Genomic DNA, 15,270 nt, shown 5'->3' on the forward strand with positions numbered 1-15,270 from the left:
TCTCCGCCTGCCTGGGACACAGGCTAGAGTCAGCTTTGAACCAATGAAAAGGCAGCGCCTCTCTAGCCCCGACCAATCAGCCTTCGGAATAGAAGGTTTAACTCCTATTTAAAATGAAGACTTTGAATCTTAACGGCTGAGCTCTCGGGAGGACTTGGTTTCCTTGCATCGGAGGTGGGAGTCCACAGGTGCGTAGACCTGGGGCGTCTCTGTGAGGCTGGCTGGCGGGCAGGCAGGCGGGCGAGCAGGCGGATGCATGGTGGCCTTTGCAGGTTGGTGGGAAGGAAGCGGTCTTGGGGACTGCTGGGTCAACGAGGGGAGGTCGGGGCGCAGGGAGCTTCCTTCCCCCCCCCTCCCGCCCCGTTCCTCCCTGCACCCCCTCCCCCGCGCTTTCCCTGCACCCCCTCCCCCGCGCTTTCCCTGCACCCCCTCCCCCGCGCTTTCCCTGCACCCTCCCTTCTGTGCTCGGATGCCGATTTGCCCTATAACATACCGCCTGGTGTTTATTGAACACCTGCAGTGTGAATGGGGCTGTTGGGGTGGGGGTGGGGGGGTTGCTTTCTAATGGGATTCTCATGTTAAGTGAGCACCTGGGTAAGAAAGAATGCAGAATTTTTTTTGCCGTCTTGTAATTTACGTTCTAGGGGTGGGGGGTGAGGAGACAGACGATAAACTAGCAAGATAACTTCCGATAGGGTTGTACTAGGAAGTGGGCTAGTTTGAATAGACAAGCCAGGAAAGGCCCTTGTCCGGGCAGGATGGATGAGTGGGTGAATAAATAAACCTGGAAACCAGTGCTTCTCAAACCGTAGACCCCGGACTACCTTTATCGGGATTACTTGAGCGTTCTAGTTAAAAATATGAACCCACCTAAGGGATCAGACGGAGAAGGCAATTGCACCCCACTCCAGTACTCTTGCCTGGAAAATCCCATGGACGGAGGAGCCTGGTAGGCTGCGGTCCATGGGGTCGCACAGAGTCGGACACAACTGAAGTGACTTAACAGCAAGGGATCAGAGGGGCTTCCCAGGTGGCGCTAGTGGTAAAGAACCCTCAGGAATTGGAAGCGACTCAGGTTCGATCCCTGGAGGAGGGCATCGCAACCCACTCCAGTATTCTTGCCTGGAGAATCCCATAGAGAAGTCTGGTGGGTTACAGTCCATAGGGTTGCACAGAGTTAGACTCGACCTATGCAGGCAAGCGATCAGAAGTGCTTGGGTGTAGGACTCAGGTGTTTGTATTTTTATCAAGCTCTGCAGGTGATTCTGATGTTTCATTGAGAACTAGTGTATGCCCGGGGTATACTGGTCATCTGGGGATGTCTTTGAAATGAGGAATCTTAATTTGTTAGGTCTAGAGCTGGGCTCCAAAGTCTGCATTTCTAACAGTTGTCCTCCTGATGTAAATGTGTCTACCATCCTTGACTTTCACTGTTTTCTTATCATCCTTAACCTCCCGTGTTGTTTGAATTAAATGTTTTTCAGCAGCATACTCATTTCCTTTCCACTCTCTTTCATATGTGCAGATAATTTGCAGGTTTGATGGAGGAAGGAAAAGTCTCCACCCACAGTGCTATTAAATCTGCTTTCCTATGTAGACTAGTAGGATCTCCAGTTTGAGGTGCAGGGATCTTATGCAGGTCGTCTGGACATGAGACACTCGAACTTGGCTGGAGTCCAGAATCACCTGAGACACTGTCTTCCTGTGGCTCTCTGCAGAATTCTGAATGAGACTTAGTCCATTCTGTTCCGTTATTCTTCCTGAGAAGGAAAAGTGTATTACCTGGAGTGAATGAACATTGGTAGCTTCTGTAGAACCAGTGTCTGTAGAGCCATGTGATCTCATGAGTCAGCTGCTTGTAACTGTCAGGGAGAGTGAAGAAGGCACCACAGCATGGGTGAAATTACCGTTCACATGATATGAGAATGTATTTCCTTTTCTTGTCTATTTCCAAATGGCTGTTTGATATAAGGACTCCAGATTCTTTAGTCTGGTCTCCTCTTGCAGGTGGAGTTATTTGTATGCTTATAAAGTGGATGTGAAAGTTGGGGTCTGAAGAGTGCTTTCTGATTGGATTCTAGGATTTAGGGAGCAAGAGAAATGGATAAAGGTTTCTCTGGCGCAAGGATCCATATTTCTGACTTGTTAGAGGGATCACTGGGCACAGTGTTGCAAATGGACCATAATGGGGCAAAGGTGGAAACAGAGTGACCACTGGGAGTTTTTTGCAAATAATTGAAGGGAGAGAAAATTGTGGTTTGACCAGGTGGGAGTAGGAAAGGTTGTGAGCAGTGATTTTCAAAATAAAGCCTGTAGCATTCGCTGATAGCTTAGATACAGGGTTTGAGGGAGAACCAGGTAAAAGATTATAAGACTTTAGACTTGAGCAACTGGCAGGACGGAGAGAGCAGGTTAAGGGGAATGCGGGTTGGGAGGAAAGCAGGACGCCAGTTGGGGACAGGTTAAGATTGAGATGCCATTCTGATTACCAGGTGGTAGGAGTTCAGAGGAGAGCTTTGGACTCAAGATAGAAATTTGGGGGTCCTCAGCTTGAGGGTGGTATTGAAAGCCCGGGAAGAAGAGGTTTCATTTGGTGTGTTGGGTTGAGATGCCTGGCAGGTTTCCTGGGGCATCCTCAGCAGGTGATAGCCTGGCAGGAGAGGAGAGGGCAGAAGGCACCAATTCACATTCTCCTAATAGAGATGTTTAGAGCTCTGAGGCCCTAGGAAGGTGTAGACAGTGGGGAATCCCTTCCATGGTTACCCTAGACACTGAGATTTGTGGCACAGGTGAGGCTCATCAGCAAAGGTGTTTGCGTAGGGACAGCTAGTAAGGCAGGAGACAGGTCTGTGCAGGACCCCCTGGAATGCCAGGAATGCTCCTGAGAGGAAGGCTGAGAATAGGTCAGCCTGGAGCCCAGTGGGGATGAAAACCCTGTGGGAGGGAGCCTGCAGTCCAGTGAGGGAAGTGATAGAGACAACTGTTGCCCAGTTCTGCTGCTGAAAGGGGAGACTAGAGATGTAGTCATAGTTTGAGTCAATGTAAGGGTAAAGAGGACTTTTTTTTTTAAGGCATCACTTAAGGAAGCTGGCCTGTAGACTGGTGGAAGAGATTCATTAGAGAGATGATGGGAGAGAGGGGCAATGCAGTTCAGGAGTGGGGTTGGAGTGCCAGGGAGGGGAGAGGATGGGATGCAGTGTGTGAGGGGAGAGAAAGGCCCCACACCTGAACCTGGTCTAAGCCCCACGCTTGTGCTCTCTCACAGGAGAAAATGCTGCTCCCTTATCAGCCTTCATTGGACAACAAACCATGTAAAATTCTGTATGATGCTGAGGCTTTTTCATCAGGATTTTTAACCCTGATCCATTGTGACACTTTGAAGCCGATGAATTTTTACAAATTAAAAGTGGTTCTTTTTTCTTTTCAGGCATCATGGACAGATGTAAAGAAAACTGCATCTCAGGGCCTAAGGTAAGTTGAATAATCTGGAATCTCAGATCCCTTTTATAAAACCCAAAGGGAAGTTGAGTTTAAGTCTAGAGTTGTTCTCACCTTTCCTTTGAGATATGACTGTGGTTCCTCCACTGCGTCCCTGGGTGGGAACTCGTTGCTTTTCTCAGCATTCAACAAGGCTCTGTTGCTTCTCTCACTGTGACTTTTATTTTGCTCTTAACTTTTTGAAGAGCCTGTGTTTGTTTCCTTTTTTGCCTCAGATCCATTTTGTGAGTACTTGGAAACTGAAACACTAGTAAATCAATAGTAATTAGCTTTTGGGACTATTAAAACTGTGCTCATCATTATTTAAAAATTATATAATTAGCTTTTTGTGGAACATGTGGCAAATACAAAACTTCATGCAAAGATAATCACTATTGACTATTTGATATGTTTAGAGAAAAGACTGAATACAAGTATTGTTGAAGAAATCTCAATGGAATTGGGGTTTTGGTATAAAGTTTCTGAATTGTAGCTTCTTGCTAAAGAATAATTCCCAAGTTACTGAGAATTCTTAGAAAGTATTTAATGCCTCCCTTTTTAGATAAAAGTATAGTTAATGAACATTTTTTTAATGGGAACATGACTTTTAGGGGTAGGGTGTTGGGGAGCGGGTAGGAGATGTCATTCAGGTATTTCAGCCGTATACTAACTGAATCCTCTGCAAGTGCTGATTCCAGTCAGTTTCCCTGTCCATCTGTTATCAGTGACAGTCATTATATTGCGGTACTGGAAGATAGACCTTTGGAATACTCTCAAGATACTCAGCTTTCCTTCATGAAGACCATAACGTTCCTTTTTCCTCCCCAATCTAGACTGCAGTTCCACTGAGTGATGGCCCGAAACGTGTTCCAGTGGCTCAGCAGTGTCCCTCTCAGAATCCGGTGTCTGCGAACAGCGGCCAGGCTCAGCGCGTCCTGTGTCCCACAAATTCCTCGCAGCGTGTTCCTTCACAAGCACAGAAGCTCGTCTCCATCCAGAAACCAGTACAGACCCTGAAGCAGAAGCCCCCGCAGGCAGCCAGCGCCCCTCGTCCGGTCTCCAGGCCGCCAAGTAACACCCAGAAGAGCAAACAACCCCAGCCGCCAGCACCTGGTAAGCAGTCTTCTTAGGCTCATTGGAGAGCCATTCTTTTATTTGCTAAAAAAAAAAACCCCACTATACAGATGCATGTTTACTGTTTGTAACCCTAGCTTTTATGTCATTTCTACTGAGGATGGGGAGAGGATCTGATGTCGGGGTGAAGTAACAAGTCTCCTATGGGCCAGGCCTGACTCCCACCCTCCTGAAAGAGGTGGGCAGTCAGGGAAGACACAGCAGCAGCCCCGTATTCTTTGGATTGCTTATTGGGGCAGAGGGGGTTCTTTTAGCAAGTACACTTGGAACTGAAAAATTCCAAGGTTCTGGAGCGTGGAGGGAGGTGCTGGGGGCTGGGAGAGTGAGTGGACTGAGGCAGGCAGGGCGATGTCGGGGTGGGCACTGCTGGCCTCGGGGAGCAGGGCTTCGTCCCCTATGTGCTGGGAAGCTGCTGAAAGGTTTTTGGGTGGAGGAGGGGCTGACTTGCCTCTTAGAGAAAGCTTATCTGGATGTGTGGGATGAATTGAAGAGTAGCAATGCTGGACCCAGGGGTACCAGGTAGGAGGGAGGTCACTGGGGTTCGAGTCCAATATTGCAGGGGCCTGAGCTGGGTCGGTGTTAACAGTTATTAAATTTTACCAATTGTTGAGTGCTCCATAGCAGGCTTCCTTCATCCATATTGTGTCATTCTGTCCTCGTAAGCACTTTACAGAGGCAACCGTAGTTTCTACCTCGATTTTGTGGAGGAGGAAGCTAAGACTTCGAAGCATTAACTTATTCAAACACAGCCAGGGCAGAGTGATTCAGACAAATCTGAGAGCTCACTTAGGATGCCAACTTGACAGAATGGGGCAGTAAGCCAGACATGGGGGTGGTGGTTATACTGGTGGCATTAAATCATTAAACCGAGATTGTGAACCGTGGAGGGAAAGACTACAGTTTAGACCTGAATTCAAGTATCTCACCAGAGCAAACTGTGCTACTGTTGGAGTTTGAACTGCTGGAAATACGCAAGTAGAAATGTCCAGTGTAACTTCCCCTTGGCCACTAACACAGTGGAAGGAGGGTGGTGGTTGGCTCATGTTTTGCTGCACATTATCTGATGCTGACCCACCTCCTGGGGAAGAGGTGATGAGTTGTTATGAATGGGAGAAAGGTAACTCTGCTTTAGAAGCTCTCCAGTTAGAAACTGAGGTTCCAGGGAGAATCTACACAACCTTGAGTTTTTAGATTATCTGGGGGCCTATGATGTATCTGCTTATCTTTACTCTCAAAGCTCTATACAGACTTCAGATGGCAGGAGTTGGGTTACAGTGTAGTCGTCTTTTTTTTCCTTTTTAAAATAAAGAAAACCAAAAATAGTCCAGATCTGTCATTCTGGGCATACCACTGATATTTTGGTGACCACTCTTTGATTCATCTCTAATCAAAGATTGTTAACTTATTCTATTTAGGAAATAATCCTGAGAAGGAAGTGGCATCAAAACAAAAAAATGAAGAATCAAAAAAGTAAGTTTTATCTTATGTACAAAGTTCTGTACCATCATTCTACTAGAAGATACTAATGTCATTTAATTGCAAATTTGGTTATAGGAACACTTGTTAAAAATAGGCTTTTGTATTTTCACTTGGAAATTTGAAACATCTGTATTTTCTAAATCTTCAAAGAGAGAAGGAATTTTAATGATGTTTATGAGGGATTCGAGTTTTTCTTACTGCTTTTCACACTTAGAAAAGACTTTTATTTGACTTAGAATCTGTTACAGAAATCAAGTAAAACTACTTCTCTACCCTCAGAAGTAACTGCTACATACAGTTTATGTATACTTCTCTACTACTTCTAATAAAGGTGGAAGTTAAGCAACAAAATGTGGTCCTCTTGCAGCCCTATGGCCAAATACTTGACTGTAGAGTATTTTGGAAGTATTGATACAATTACTGTATTCTTCATAATAAAGCTTGGCTGTATTTTCCCTTGCTCTCAGTCTCTGAACTGTCTAGACTGTAGCATGTAATAGAAAGTAACAGGAATAAACCCACAGCCTTTTTTGCTCTAGCTGCCTACCAGAAACTTTCTGAGAGTCTCATCCAGTGGTTCTCAGCCCATTGTCCTATAGGCTCCATCCTGCTCGCTTTCCCAGAGTGGTTCTCCACCCCAGAGAGTGGTGGTGTCTCCATGGCTAGAGGAGGCCATTTGAAAGAGGCTCCCAGTTGTTTCTGGAGCCTTCTTCCTTCTCCAGTTCCTCATCTAATCCTCCTTATGGGTCTTAGCATCGTTGCTAGTAGGTCTGTGCTCAGAGCATAGTACTGTCTCAGGACACTTGCCAGCAAGTGCCTCAGCTCCAGAAATCCAGATTTTTCCCTGTTACACACTCGTTCAGAGGAGGCTGTGGTTTGGGTCTTGCCGAGGATACGTGCTGAAGACAACTTTGAGTATAGAATTATTTATAGGCCTGGGATGTCTGCTACTCATTAATATACCTCATTAGAAAGGATGTGTTTTCTTCACACTTTAAAATGTTCAATTCTTCCCCAGAAGGCAGTGGGCTTTGGAAGATTTTGAAATTGGTCGCCCACTGGGTAAAGGAAAGTTTGGTAATGTTTATTTGGCGAGAGAAAAACAAAGCAAGTTTATTCTGGCTCTTAAAGTATTATTCAAAGCTCAGCTGGAGAAGGCAGGCGTTGAGCATCAGCTGAGAAGAGAAGTGGAAATACAGTCGCATCTCAGGTAGGCCTTCAGGTGATGTCCGGGGGAGTGGAGGGGCAGAACTTGAACTTCAGTGTTTGTGAACTTCTTGTGGAAGGCTGGCTTCATAGTACTGCAAATTCATCATTTTTTCAAAGATTTATCTAGACTTAAGTGCTGTGGTTCGGAAAAATTGCTTGAAGGTTTGTCTTGTTAATGGAGTAATTTACTGGATGAGTTTTGTTTTGGTGGATAATTAAAGGAATGATACCTCTTATTTTGAGTTCAGGTTGCACACTGGCAGCCTACAGGTTGACTTTGGGTCTTCTTGTTTTCAGTGAATTTAAAAAAAATCTCAGCTAGCCTGTGCTCAGCTGTTCAAAGTCCTCCACAGCACATCTCCTGCCGTTATTGAACATGGTCTGTGTTGTCTGTCTCATGGTATTTGAGTTTCAAACTACTGTGGGAATGGCATGTCTTTTTTGTTTTTTTTCCTTTCAATTTGCGGAGACTTAATATTTAGCTGAATTCTTTCCCCCTAAGAATAGAGATGGTCCAAAGGAAGGAAATAGTCTAAACTAAACCTGAGGTTCATTAATACCTTGAAATGCATGTAAATTGATAGCAGTGTGCGTCTTTTTCATAGAGTGGGTTCATAGTTTCACATTTTCAAGGGGAATGGAAGGTGGGATCTGAGACCAGCAGCAGTTCTCACCACTGGTTTCACATGAGGGATCTGATACTCAGTGCAGATGAACTCCCACACCAGGTGTCCATCTTTCATTGCAGGCATCCAAATATTCTCAGACTGTATGGTTATTTCCATGATGCTACCAGAGTCTACTTAATTTTGGAATATGCACCCCTCGGAGCTGTCTATAGAGAACTTCAGAAACTGTCAAAGTTTGATGAGCAGAGAACTGCCACGGTGAGTTTTCATTTACTGTCCAGACTAATTCTGTTTATACCTGTCCTACATAGCGCTGTACCTTTCATTATGTAATAGAGGGGGCTTTGTTTCATGGAAAGCTAGCTTAATACAGGGGTCCCTAACCTCTGGGATCTAATGCCTGATGATCTGGGGTCAGGCTGATGTAATAATAATAGAAATAAAGCACACAATAAATGTAATGCACTTGAATCATCCTGAAACCATCTGCCCTACCCCAGGTCTGTGGAAAAATTATCTTCCACAAAATTGGTCCCTGGTGCCAAAAAAGGTTGGGGACCACTGGCTTCATAGGATCAAATATTTGAAATGGGAAAATCAGAGCAGCTTAGGTGTACCTTATATACAGATAAAATCAAGTACCACATGAGATCTTGTGGTTGGTTTCCACAGCTGTTTCTGTGGAAATACATATAAATAGTTACCCTGTTTAAAAAGAGAAGAATGTATTTTTTATTAGTTTTAGATTTACAGAACAGTTGAAGACAGTGCAGACTTACTTTTCCCATGCACATCTGACTTCTATTACTGTTTTGTATCTGTGTGGTATAACTGTTACAGCTAATGGACCACTAGTACATAACTATTGGCTGAAATCCACAGGTACATTCAGATTTCCTTTGTTTCTCATGATTAGATTAGGGTCATGGGTTTGGAGAGGAAGGTCAGAGGTGAAATGCATTCTCTAAGGATACAAGCTGCTGACCTGACTCATCCCCAGGTGTTGGTCTTAACCACCCGGCTGGGGTAGTGTTTGTCAGGCGTCTCCTCTGTAGAGTTACTCTCTCTCCCTTTTCAGAGGAACAGCTCTTCTCCTACAGGGCAGGGTATCGACATACATTATTTGGAATTCTGTACCACAGAGCTCTCTTTTCTCCCTTATTGATTTGCTCAAATATTTATGAATATGGGCTCAGATACGTCATACTTTGAGGATAATCTGCACTCATCTTTGAGGATAATCTGCACTCTGCTCTCATTGTTCGTTCCAGATTTGGCCACGGGCGCTCTTTTGCACAGGGCCTGTGTCCTGACTTGTCTCCATCAATGTGGGGAGTGTGGGCCTGTGTTTTCTTTAAAAGCACTTTCTGTTTGTCGGTGCTATAAGATGCTCCAGTTTCGTCTTATACATTTTCTAAGTCTTAGAATTCATTATTTCTCCAAGGAGCTTTGCTTCCTTTTATTAGAAAATGTTATTAGAAGCCTTGATCTGGGTGCTGGATGTGCTCATTGCTACTGTTACTACTTCTGGGCTTTCAGCTGAAAGAGCATTGAGATGTGTGTATTGTAATCTCGGTATTTGCATGTATCTAAAAGTATTTATAATTAGCCACCTGTAACTATAGTAAACATGAGTCCGTTAGTACATGGATCATTTTACCTTCCTCCCTTGCTTATTGTAATCTCCACTCCAACACCGAGAAACTTGGATTCCAGCATCGGCCATCCGTTTATCCAATTCCACTGTTCGTGTGTAGTGGTGTCAGAATTGTTAACCAGTTACTCCCGTGGGAAACAACCATATGCATTTGAGGTTCATCTGTATCCTCTCAGGGTCTGATGGTTCATTTCTCTTTACAGGTGAATAATACTCCATCATATGGCTCTATCTTGGTTTATTGCTTCATCTGTTGAAGGGTATCTTAGGTTGCTTCTAGTCTTTGATTACGAGTAAAGCCGCTATAAACAGTTGCATGCGGCTTTTTGTGGGACACAAGTTTTCATATCTGCTGGGTAAATACTAGGGGTGTGCTTGCTGGCTTGTCTGGTAAGTGTACGTTTAGCTTTGTAGAAACTGTAGCAGTCTTCTGCAGTGGGGATGCCTACCATCTGTGCATTCCCACCCACGCATAAGAGCGCCTGTGTCTCCTCACCAGCAAGTGGTGCTGTTCGTTTTTTTCAGTCTTCCCAGTAGGTGTACAGCGCTGTCTCATCGCTTTAATTTGCAGTTCTCTAATGACCTACAAGGTTCAGCATCTTTTCAGGTGTTTACTTTCCATCTCTATAGCATCTTTGAAGTCTGTTCAGACCTTTGAAAGTGAAAGTCACTCAGTCATGTTCGACTCTGCGACTCCATGGACTATATAATATAGTAGACTGTTCTGTATAGTCCATGGAATTCTCCAGGCCAGAATACTGGAGTAGGTAGCCTTCCCTTCTCCAGGGGATCTTCCCAATCCAGGGACTGAACCCAGGTTCAGACCTTTGGCCCGTTAAAAATTTTGTTGTTGTTGTTGTCTTACTGAGTTTTAAGAATTCTGGTGTATTTGTGATATGAGTCCTTTATCACATGTTTTACAAACATTTTCTCCCAGTCTGTGGCTTGTTCTTTCCTTCTCTTGACTGTGTCTTTCAAGGGCAGGCATTTTTTAACCTTAAAATCCAACATATCAGGTTTTTGTTTTGCCTTTTTCTTTTTTTTCCCATGGATTGTACTCTTCTTTATTAATGTGAAAACTGTTTGAAAAAGTTGTCTTAATTTGGACTGTTTTTTGTTGAATTAGCAGATGAAGGGCCTGTAGAATGGTGGTTACATTGTTCTATTTCTTGGTGGAGGTCTCTGGGTAGTATGTACACTTGTCTTTTTGGCGTTGATCTAAATGGCATTAAATTCAAGTGGTTTTACTTTTATCTTCTACTGAAATCACAGCACTGTTGGTGAATGACCCCTCTGGTCCTTTCTGTGCAATGAGGACATACTATTTCAACTTAAATATTTGCCCTTTGGATAAGTAGAAATCTATTTTATTTGCTTTTTAAATATTAACTAGCCAAGCTAGTTTCTTATTTGATTGGCAAGTAATGTTTGTACTCAGTTTTCTTCAGTCCAGTGGAGTTTACTTTGATATAAACAGATAGCTGCTTGAAAGGAAGTAAAAGATTGGTTCTTTCTAGATTCCTTAATAGTTTATATACACACACACACCCCTGTTTTTCTTTCCTGATTAATTAAAACTAGTTCTGGAGAAGTGTTAGGGACCTTTATACATAATCTGTAATGTTAATGTGGGTGTGTGGAGGAGGTGGATGCAGAGAGCGCTGGTTCCTGCTGGGTTTGAGCAGGGGCAGCCTGTTGTCCTCTGGAATAGTACTGTATCACTCACTTTGGTGCAGGAGACGAGCTTTCTTTGCCTTTGCTTTCAGTTTATTTATAGTTTATTTAAGTGTATGGTCTAAATTTTGGTCTCTGCCTTTTGGCTGAAAGCAATGAAAAATGTCCTTTCTGATGATAACATCTGGTTTCTACCCCTTCATTTGGTAAACCTTTTTGGTATAACATAATGTTCAGTCCTGTTTAGAATTACTTTTTGAGAAACCAACACTTCTCAAACTTCAGTCAGAACTAAATATATTCTTTCAACCTACTAGAAAACAATTCTCATTTACATGTTAAAGCAAATCCTGGGCTTGCTTGCCAGATCTTTTAATTGAAATGGAAACAGAACGAAAGGACTGACTGGCTTGTTAGTATATCGTGTGCCCCTTAATTTAACCCGCTACTTAACATGCCAGAACACCTGCTTTTAGTTTATTGTTCAGGATTTTTTTCCTCTGATGCTTTTAGAGTAAGTTTATAGCTTCAAACAAACCCTTTTGTTGTAATTTTGCCTTAGTTTTAAAAATGGGAATGGACTCTAATGGTCCTATACTTTAAGTTTTTCTTTTTTAAGAATGTTAAAAATTGTTCACAGGTCTGACTCCTTCATTTGTACCAGTTTTTCAATATTGTCATAATTCATGGCTTCCGGGCCATAGATTGCCAGGTGGGGATGTAGTGGTACCTTGCTGGTCTCCTTTCTTTTGGTGTCGCACCTGCTATGTTAGCAAATAACCTAGCACAGAGTCACTTGTACTTCATGCTGAACACTAAATTGGTTTGTTTTCTCGTGGAGTCATCCACTGTCTCTAGTTTTTGCTTTCAAATCTACAAAACATGTTAAAATCTATGTTGAGTTTCCTTTTAGAAGAGATGTCTAAAATTAATTGTGTTATATAAATCTAAAACAGGTTTCCAATGTTTTTTGTTTTAATAGTATATCACAGAATTGGCAAATGCCTTGTCTTACTGTCATTCCAAGAGAGTTATTCACAGAGACATTAAGCCAGAGAACCTGCTCCTTGGATCAGCTGGAGAGCTTAAGATCGCAGATTTTGGGTGGTCGGTACATGCCCCATCCTCCAGGTATGTAACTTCAGAGATGGAACTTGTTTGTTCGGTTTAGCAAAAGCCTGGGGGCTAATGAGCTGAATAAGTAAAATGTTTACTATAAGTAAACATAAGCATAGATGTTGTGGGCAGTTAGGTCAGGTAACTGACACACATGCTTTGGAGTAATTTAGGCCAGGCAGGAAACTAGTGTCTTCAAGATCATTTTTACTGTGCAGCCATTTGTGGATGTTTATCCTGGGGTTAAAGATGCATACTATCCTTAGAGGCCAGTGAAGGGGACAAATAGGCAAAAGATATGACAGGTGTATCACAGGATGAAATGCAGTGTGCAAAAGGGGAATAATACCTGACTGACTATGGGAGGGAAACGCCACTGCCTCCTGGGCCAGGAGACACGAGTTCTGAGGGCAGCACCTGCAGAGCTCTAGAACTGAGAGCTTAAAGGAACCAAACTAGTTTGGATGGAACTTTCAGTGTGGTGGTTAAAGATTTTTTGGTCTGCTCCTGTCAACAGAGCAGTCCTTTCCTATCCCCTCTTAAAGAAGAGAGGTCAACCTAATGAAACAATTTAAGTGAACTTTGCAAACAGAGCTAAAACATTTTCTCCTGTTTTTAAGTTGGGTTTCAATGAGCTTTTGAAACCATGTGTGAAGTAGGGCAATTCAAAGCATACATCTACTGCTAAGAGTTTGTCAGCTTTGGGGTAGGTCTTAAAAAAATTATAACCAGATTACTTTAAAGCCAGTTAAAAAAACTGTGTAGTCCAGAATGGATACTGTTGAGTGTGAGATTTGTTTTTGTTACAGATCACTCCTAATTGTTTCCAGCAAGGCACTGAATCTGCTGTTGCAGTCTCTTTTTGTTTTTTTGGGGAAAAAAAATCTGGTTGTCACAAGTGGGAGCTGTTGGCCTCTGGTGAGGCAAACAGCAATGGCTGTAGCATCACAGGGCTAAGCTGGACCTTGGCCCGCCCAGTGGTGTCATCACGACAGGAAAGATGGCTGATCCTTTTCTAAAGAGGATATTATATAAAATGTTAGTCACTTGGCCCGGCTTCCCATACTGGTTAACTGTAGGAGCTCTCAGATTACTGTGCTGTCTTTTGAGGCTCTTGATCTGGGCCTTCTCCCGAATCCAGTGGTGATGAAAGGCTAGGAGTCTACAGCAGCAGCTCCTTTAGGCGAGTGAACATTTGTGCATTCCCTGGGACCAGCGGCACCAAAGAATAACTGGTACAAGGCAGCAAAATCTGCCTAGCCTTTGCTCCTGTTTTAATGTCTGTTTCCAACCTCTGTTATAAAAACAGACACGCTGAATTGATCACCTGCCTATTCAGTGCCTACACTCCCAACAGTTGTTAACATTTTACCATGTTGAGTGTGTCTACATTTTGGTGAACCTTTAAAAATAAGTGACAGACAGCATGCTTCATCCTTTGAGTGCTTCAGTAGTAGGCACGTCCTAAAAATAAGGACATTGTCCTGTATAATCACAACCATTATCACACCGAAGAAACCCAGTCTTGTTAATATCTACTATTTAGTCCATGTTCAAATTTCCCTAGTTGTTCACACAGTTTTATAGTGGTGATACTTTAAATTTATCATTTAAGGAAGTTCTGGAATTAGACATATTTAGGATGCCACCTGATTGCTAGCTGTGAGGTCTGGTATAGCACCCTGTCTAAAAACAGATTTATAATAGCACCTGCTTTGTAGCACAGGAGCTAGCCTGGGAAAAGCGCTCAGTGTTAGAGGAATGGTTGGTGACTTTGAGCAGCTGTTGTGATAACAGAAACAGTAGCACGTCAACCTGAGCCTGCCTGTTTTTAGGAGGACCACCCTCTGCGGCACGCTGGACTACCTGCCCCCTGAGATGATTGAGGGCCGGATGCACGATGAGAAAGTGGACCTCTGGAGCCTTGGGGTGCTTTGCTATGAGTTCCTCGTCGGCAAGCCTCCTTTTGAGGCAGACACATACCAGGAGACCTACAGAAGAATATCACGGGTAAGGTCTCACTACAAAGGGACCCATCGTTCTGTTAGAATTCCTTCCTTATCAACCTTGACAGGAGGCTGTGATCTGAGTATTTCTCATGTTCTCTCTGAGCCACGTTGGTGACTCTTGTCACTTTGTGTACTCATCCAGGTGGAATTCACATTCCCTGACTGCGTGCCCGAGGGAGCCAGGGACCTCATTTCAAGACTTTTGAAGCACAACCCCAGCCAGAGGCCCACCCTCAAAGAAGTACTTGAACACCCCTGGATCACAGCCAACTCAAAACCATCAAGTTGTCAGAAAAAAGAATCAACTAGCAAACAGTCTTAATCTTTGCAGGCAGAGATCCTTAGGCCAGGGCTGCCTTGTCCTGGAGCAGGCTGCGGGAGTGTCTCCCTGCGGCTTGCCCGCCATCGAGACTCTACAGGACATGCTGCTGATGAGCAGGCAGTGCTCGGACGCCCACTTCCGCAGACACGACACTCTGCAGCAGTGAGCAGCCATGAGAAATCGTGCTAATAACTTCACTGGTTATAGAATCAATCTGGAGGCAAGGTTTGAGGGCAGCCACCCCGCAGCCTGTTTGGAGTAAGGCGTCCTTGTGGAAGACAGACTCAGAGCCTGGCTGTGGGGAAGGGAGTCATGCCTAGTCCTGCCTCGACCCTTGAAACACTGTGCAATAACCTTCCCAGTCCTGTGTGTGTGTAACTTATCGGGTGGCCCAGTCTGGTAACGCTGTCAGAATGAACATGTGATTCTTCCTTTTAAATGTTAAAATAAAGACTTTTGTATAGACTTGTATCTTTACCTCCACAGCATCCCTTCAGGACTGTTCCGTGTCTGTCCAGCACCCCAACTTGGCCTGCTTGTGGGTCCTCAGTCACTCACCTGGTG

At 43.9% G+C, this 15,270-nt stretch overlaps 1 protein-coding gene across 2 annotated transcripts; it reads left to right on the top strand.

Annotated features, from left to right (window-relative positions):
- Positions 1-69: 69 nt before the first annotated feature.
- Positions 70-15,169, top strand: AURKA (aurora kinase A). 2 transcript variants are annotated; one of them, XM_065921757.1, is made up of 9 exons: positions 70-188; positions 3,428-3,471; positions 4,311-4,590; positions 6,027-6,081; positions 7,109-7,300; positions 8,048-8,186; positions 12,242-12,390; positions 14,211-14,385; positions 14,527-15,169. In XM_065921757.1, exons 2-9 carry the CDS (start codon positions 3,433-3,435, stop codon positions 14,704-14,706), a joined length of 1,209 nt encoding a protein of 402 aa, XP_065777829.1. In that variant the 5' UTR covers positions 70-188; positions 3,428-3,432; the 3' UTR covers positions 14,707-15,169. The 2 variants fall into 2 exon arrangements, with proteins under 2 accessions (XP_065777829.1, XP_065777827.1); XM_065921755.1 differs by having other exon boundaries at positions 146-272.
- Positions 15,170-15,270: the final 101 nt, after the last annotated feature.

Source organism: Muntiacus reevesi, chromosome 2 (assembly GCF_963930625.1).
Source record: "Muntiacus reevesi chromosome 2, mMunRee1.1, whole genome shotgun sequence".
Classification (NCBI taxonomy): Eukaryota; Metazoa; Chordata; class Mammalia; order Artiodactyla; family Cervidae; genus Muntiacus; species Muntiacus reevesi.

What these genes read in the sequence shown, in the direction of transcription:
- AURKA (XM_065921755.1), top strand. An exon ending in AAAAATGAAGAATCAAAAAA is followed by an intron (nt 6,082 to 7,108) that starts GTAAGTTTTATC and finishes ATTCTTCCCCAG; the next exon opens with AAGGCAGTGGGCTTTGGAAG. An exon ending in GAAATACAGTCGCATCTCAG is followed by an intron (nt 7,301 to 8,047) that starts GTAGGCCTTCAG and finishes CTTTCATTGCAG; the next exon opens with GCATCCAAATATTCTCAGAC.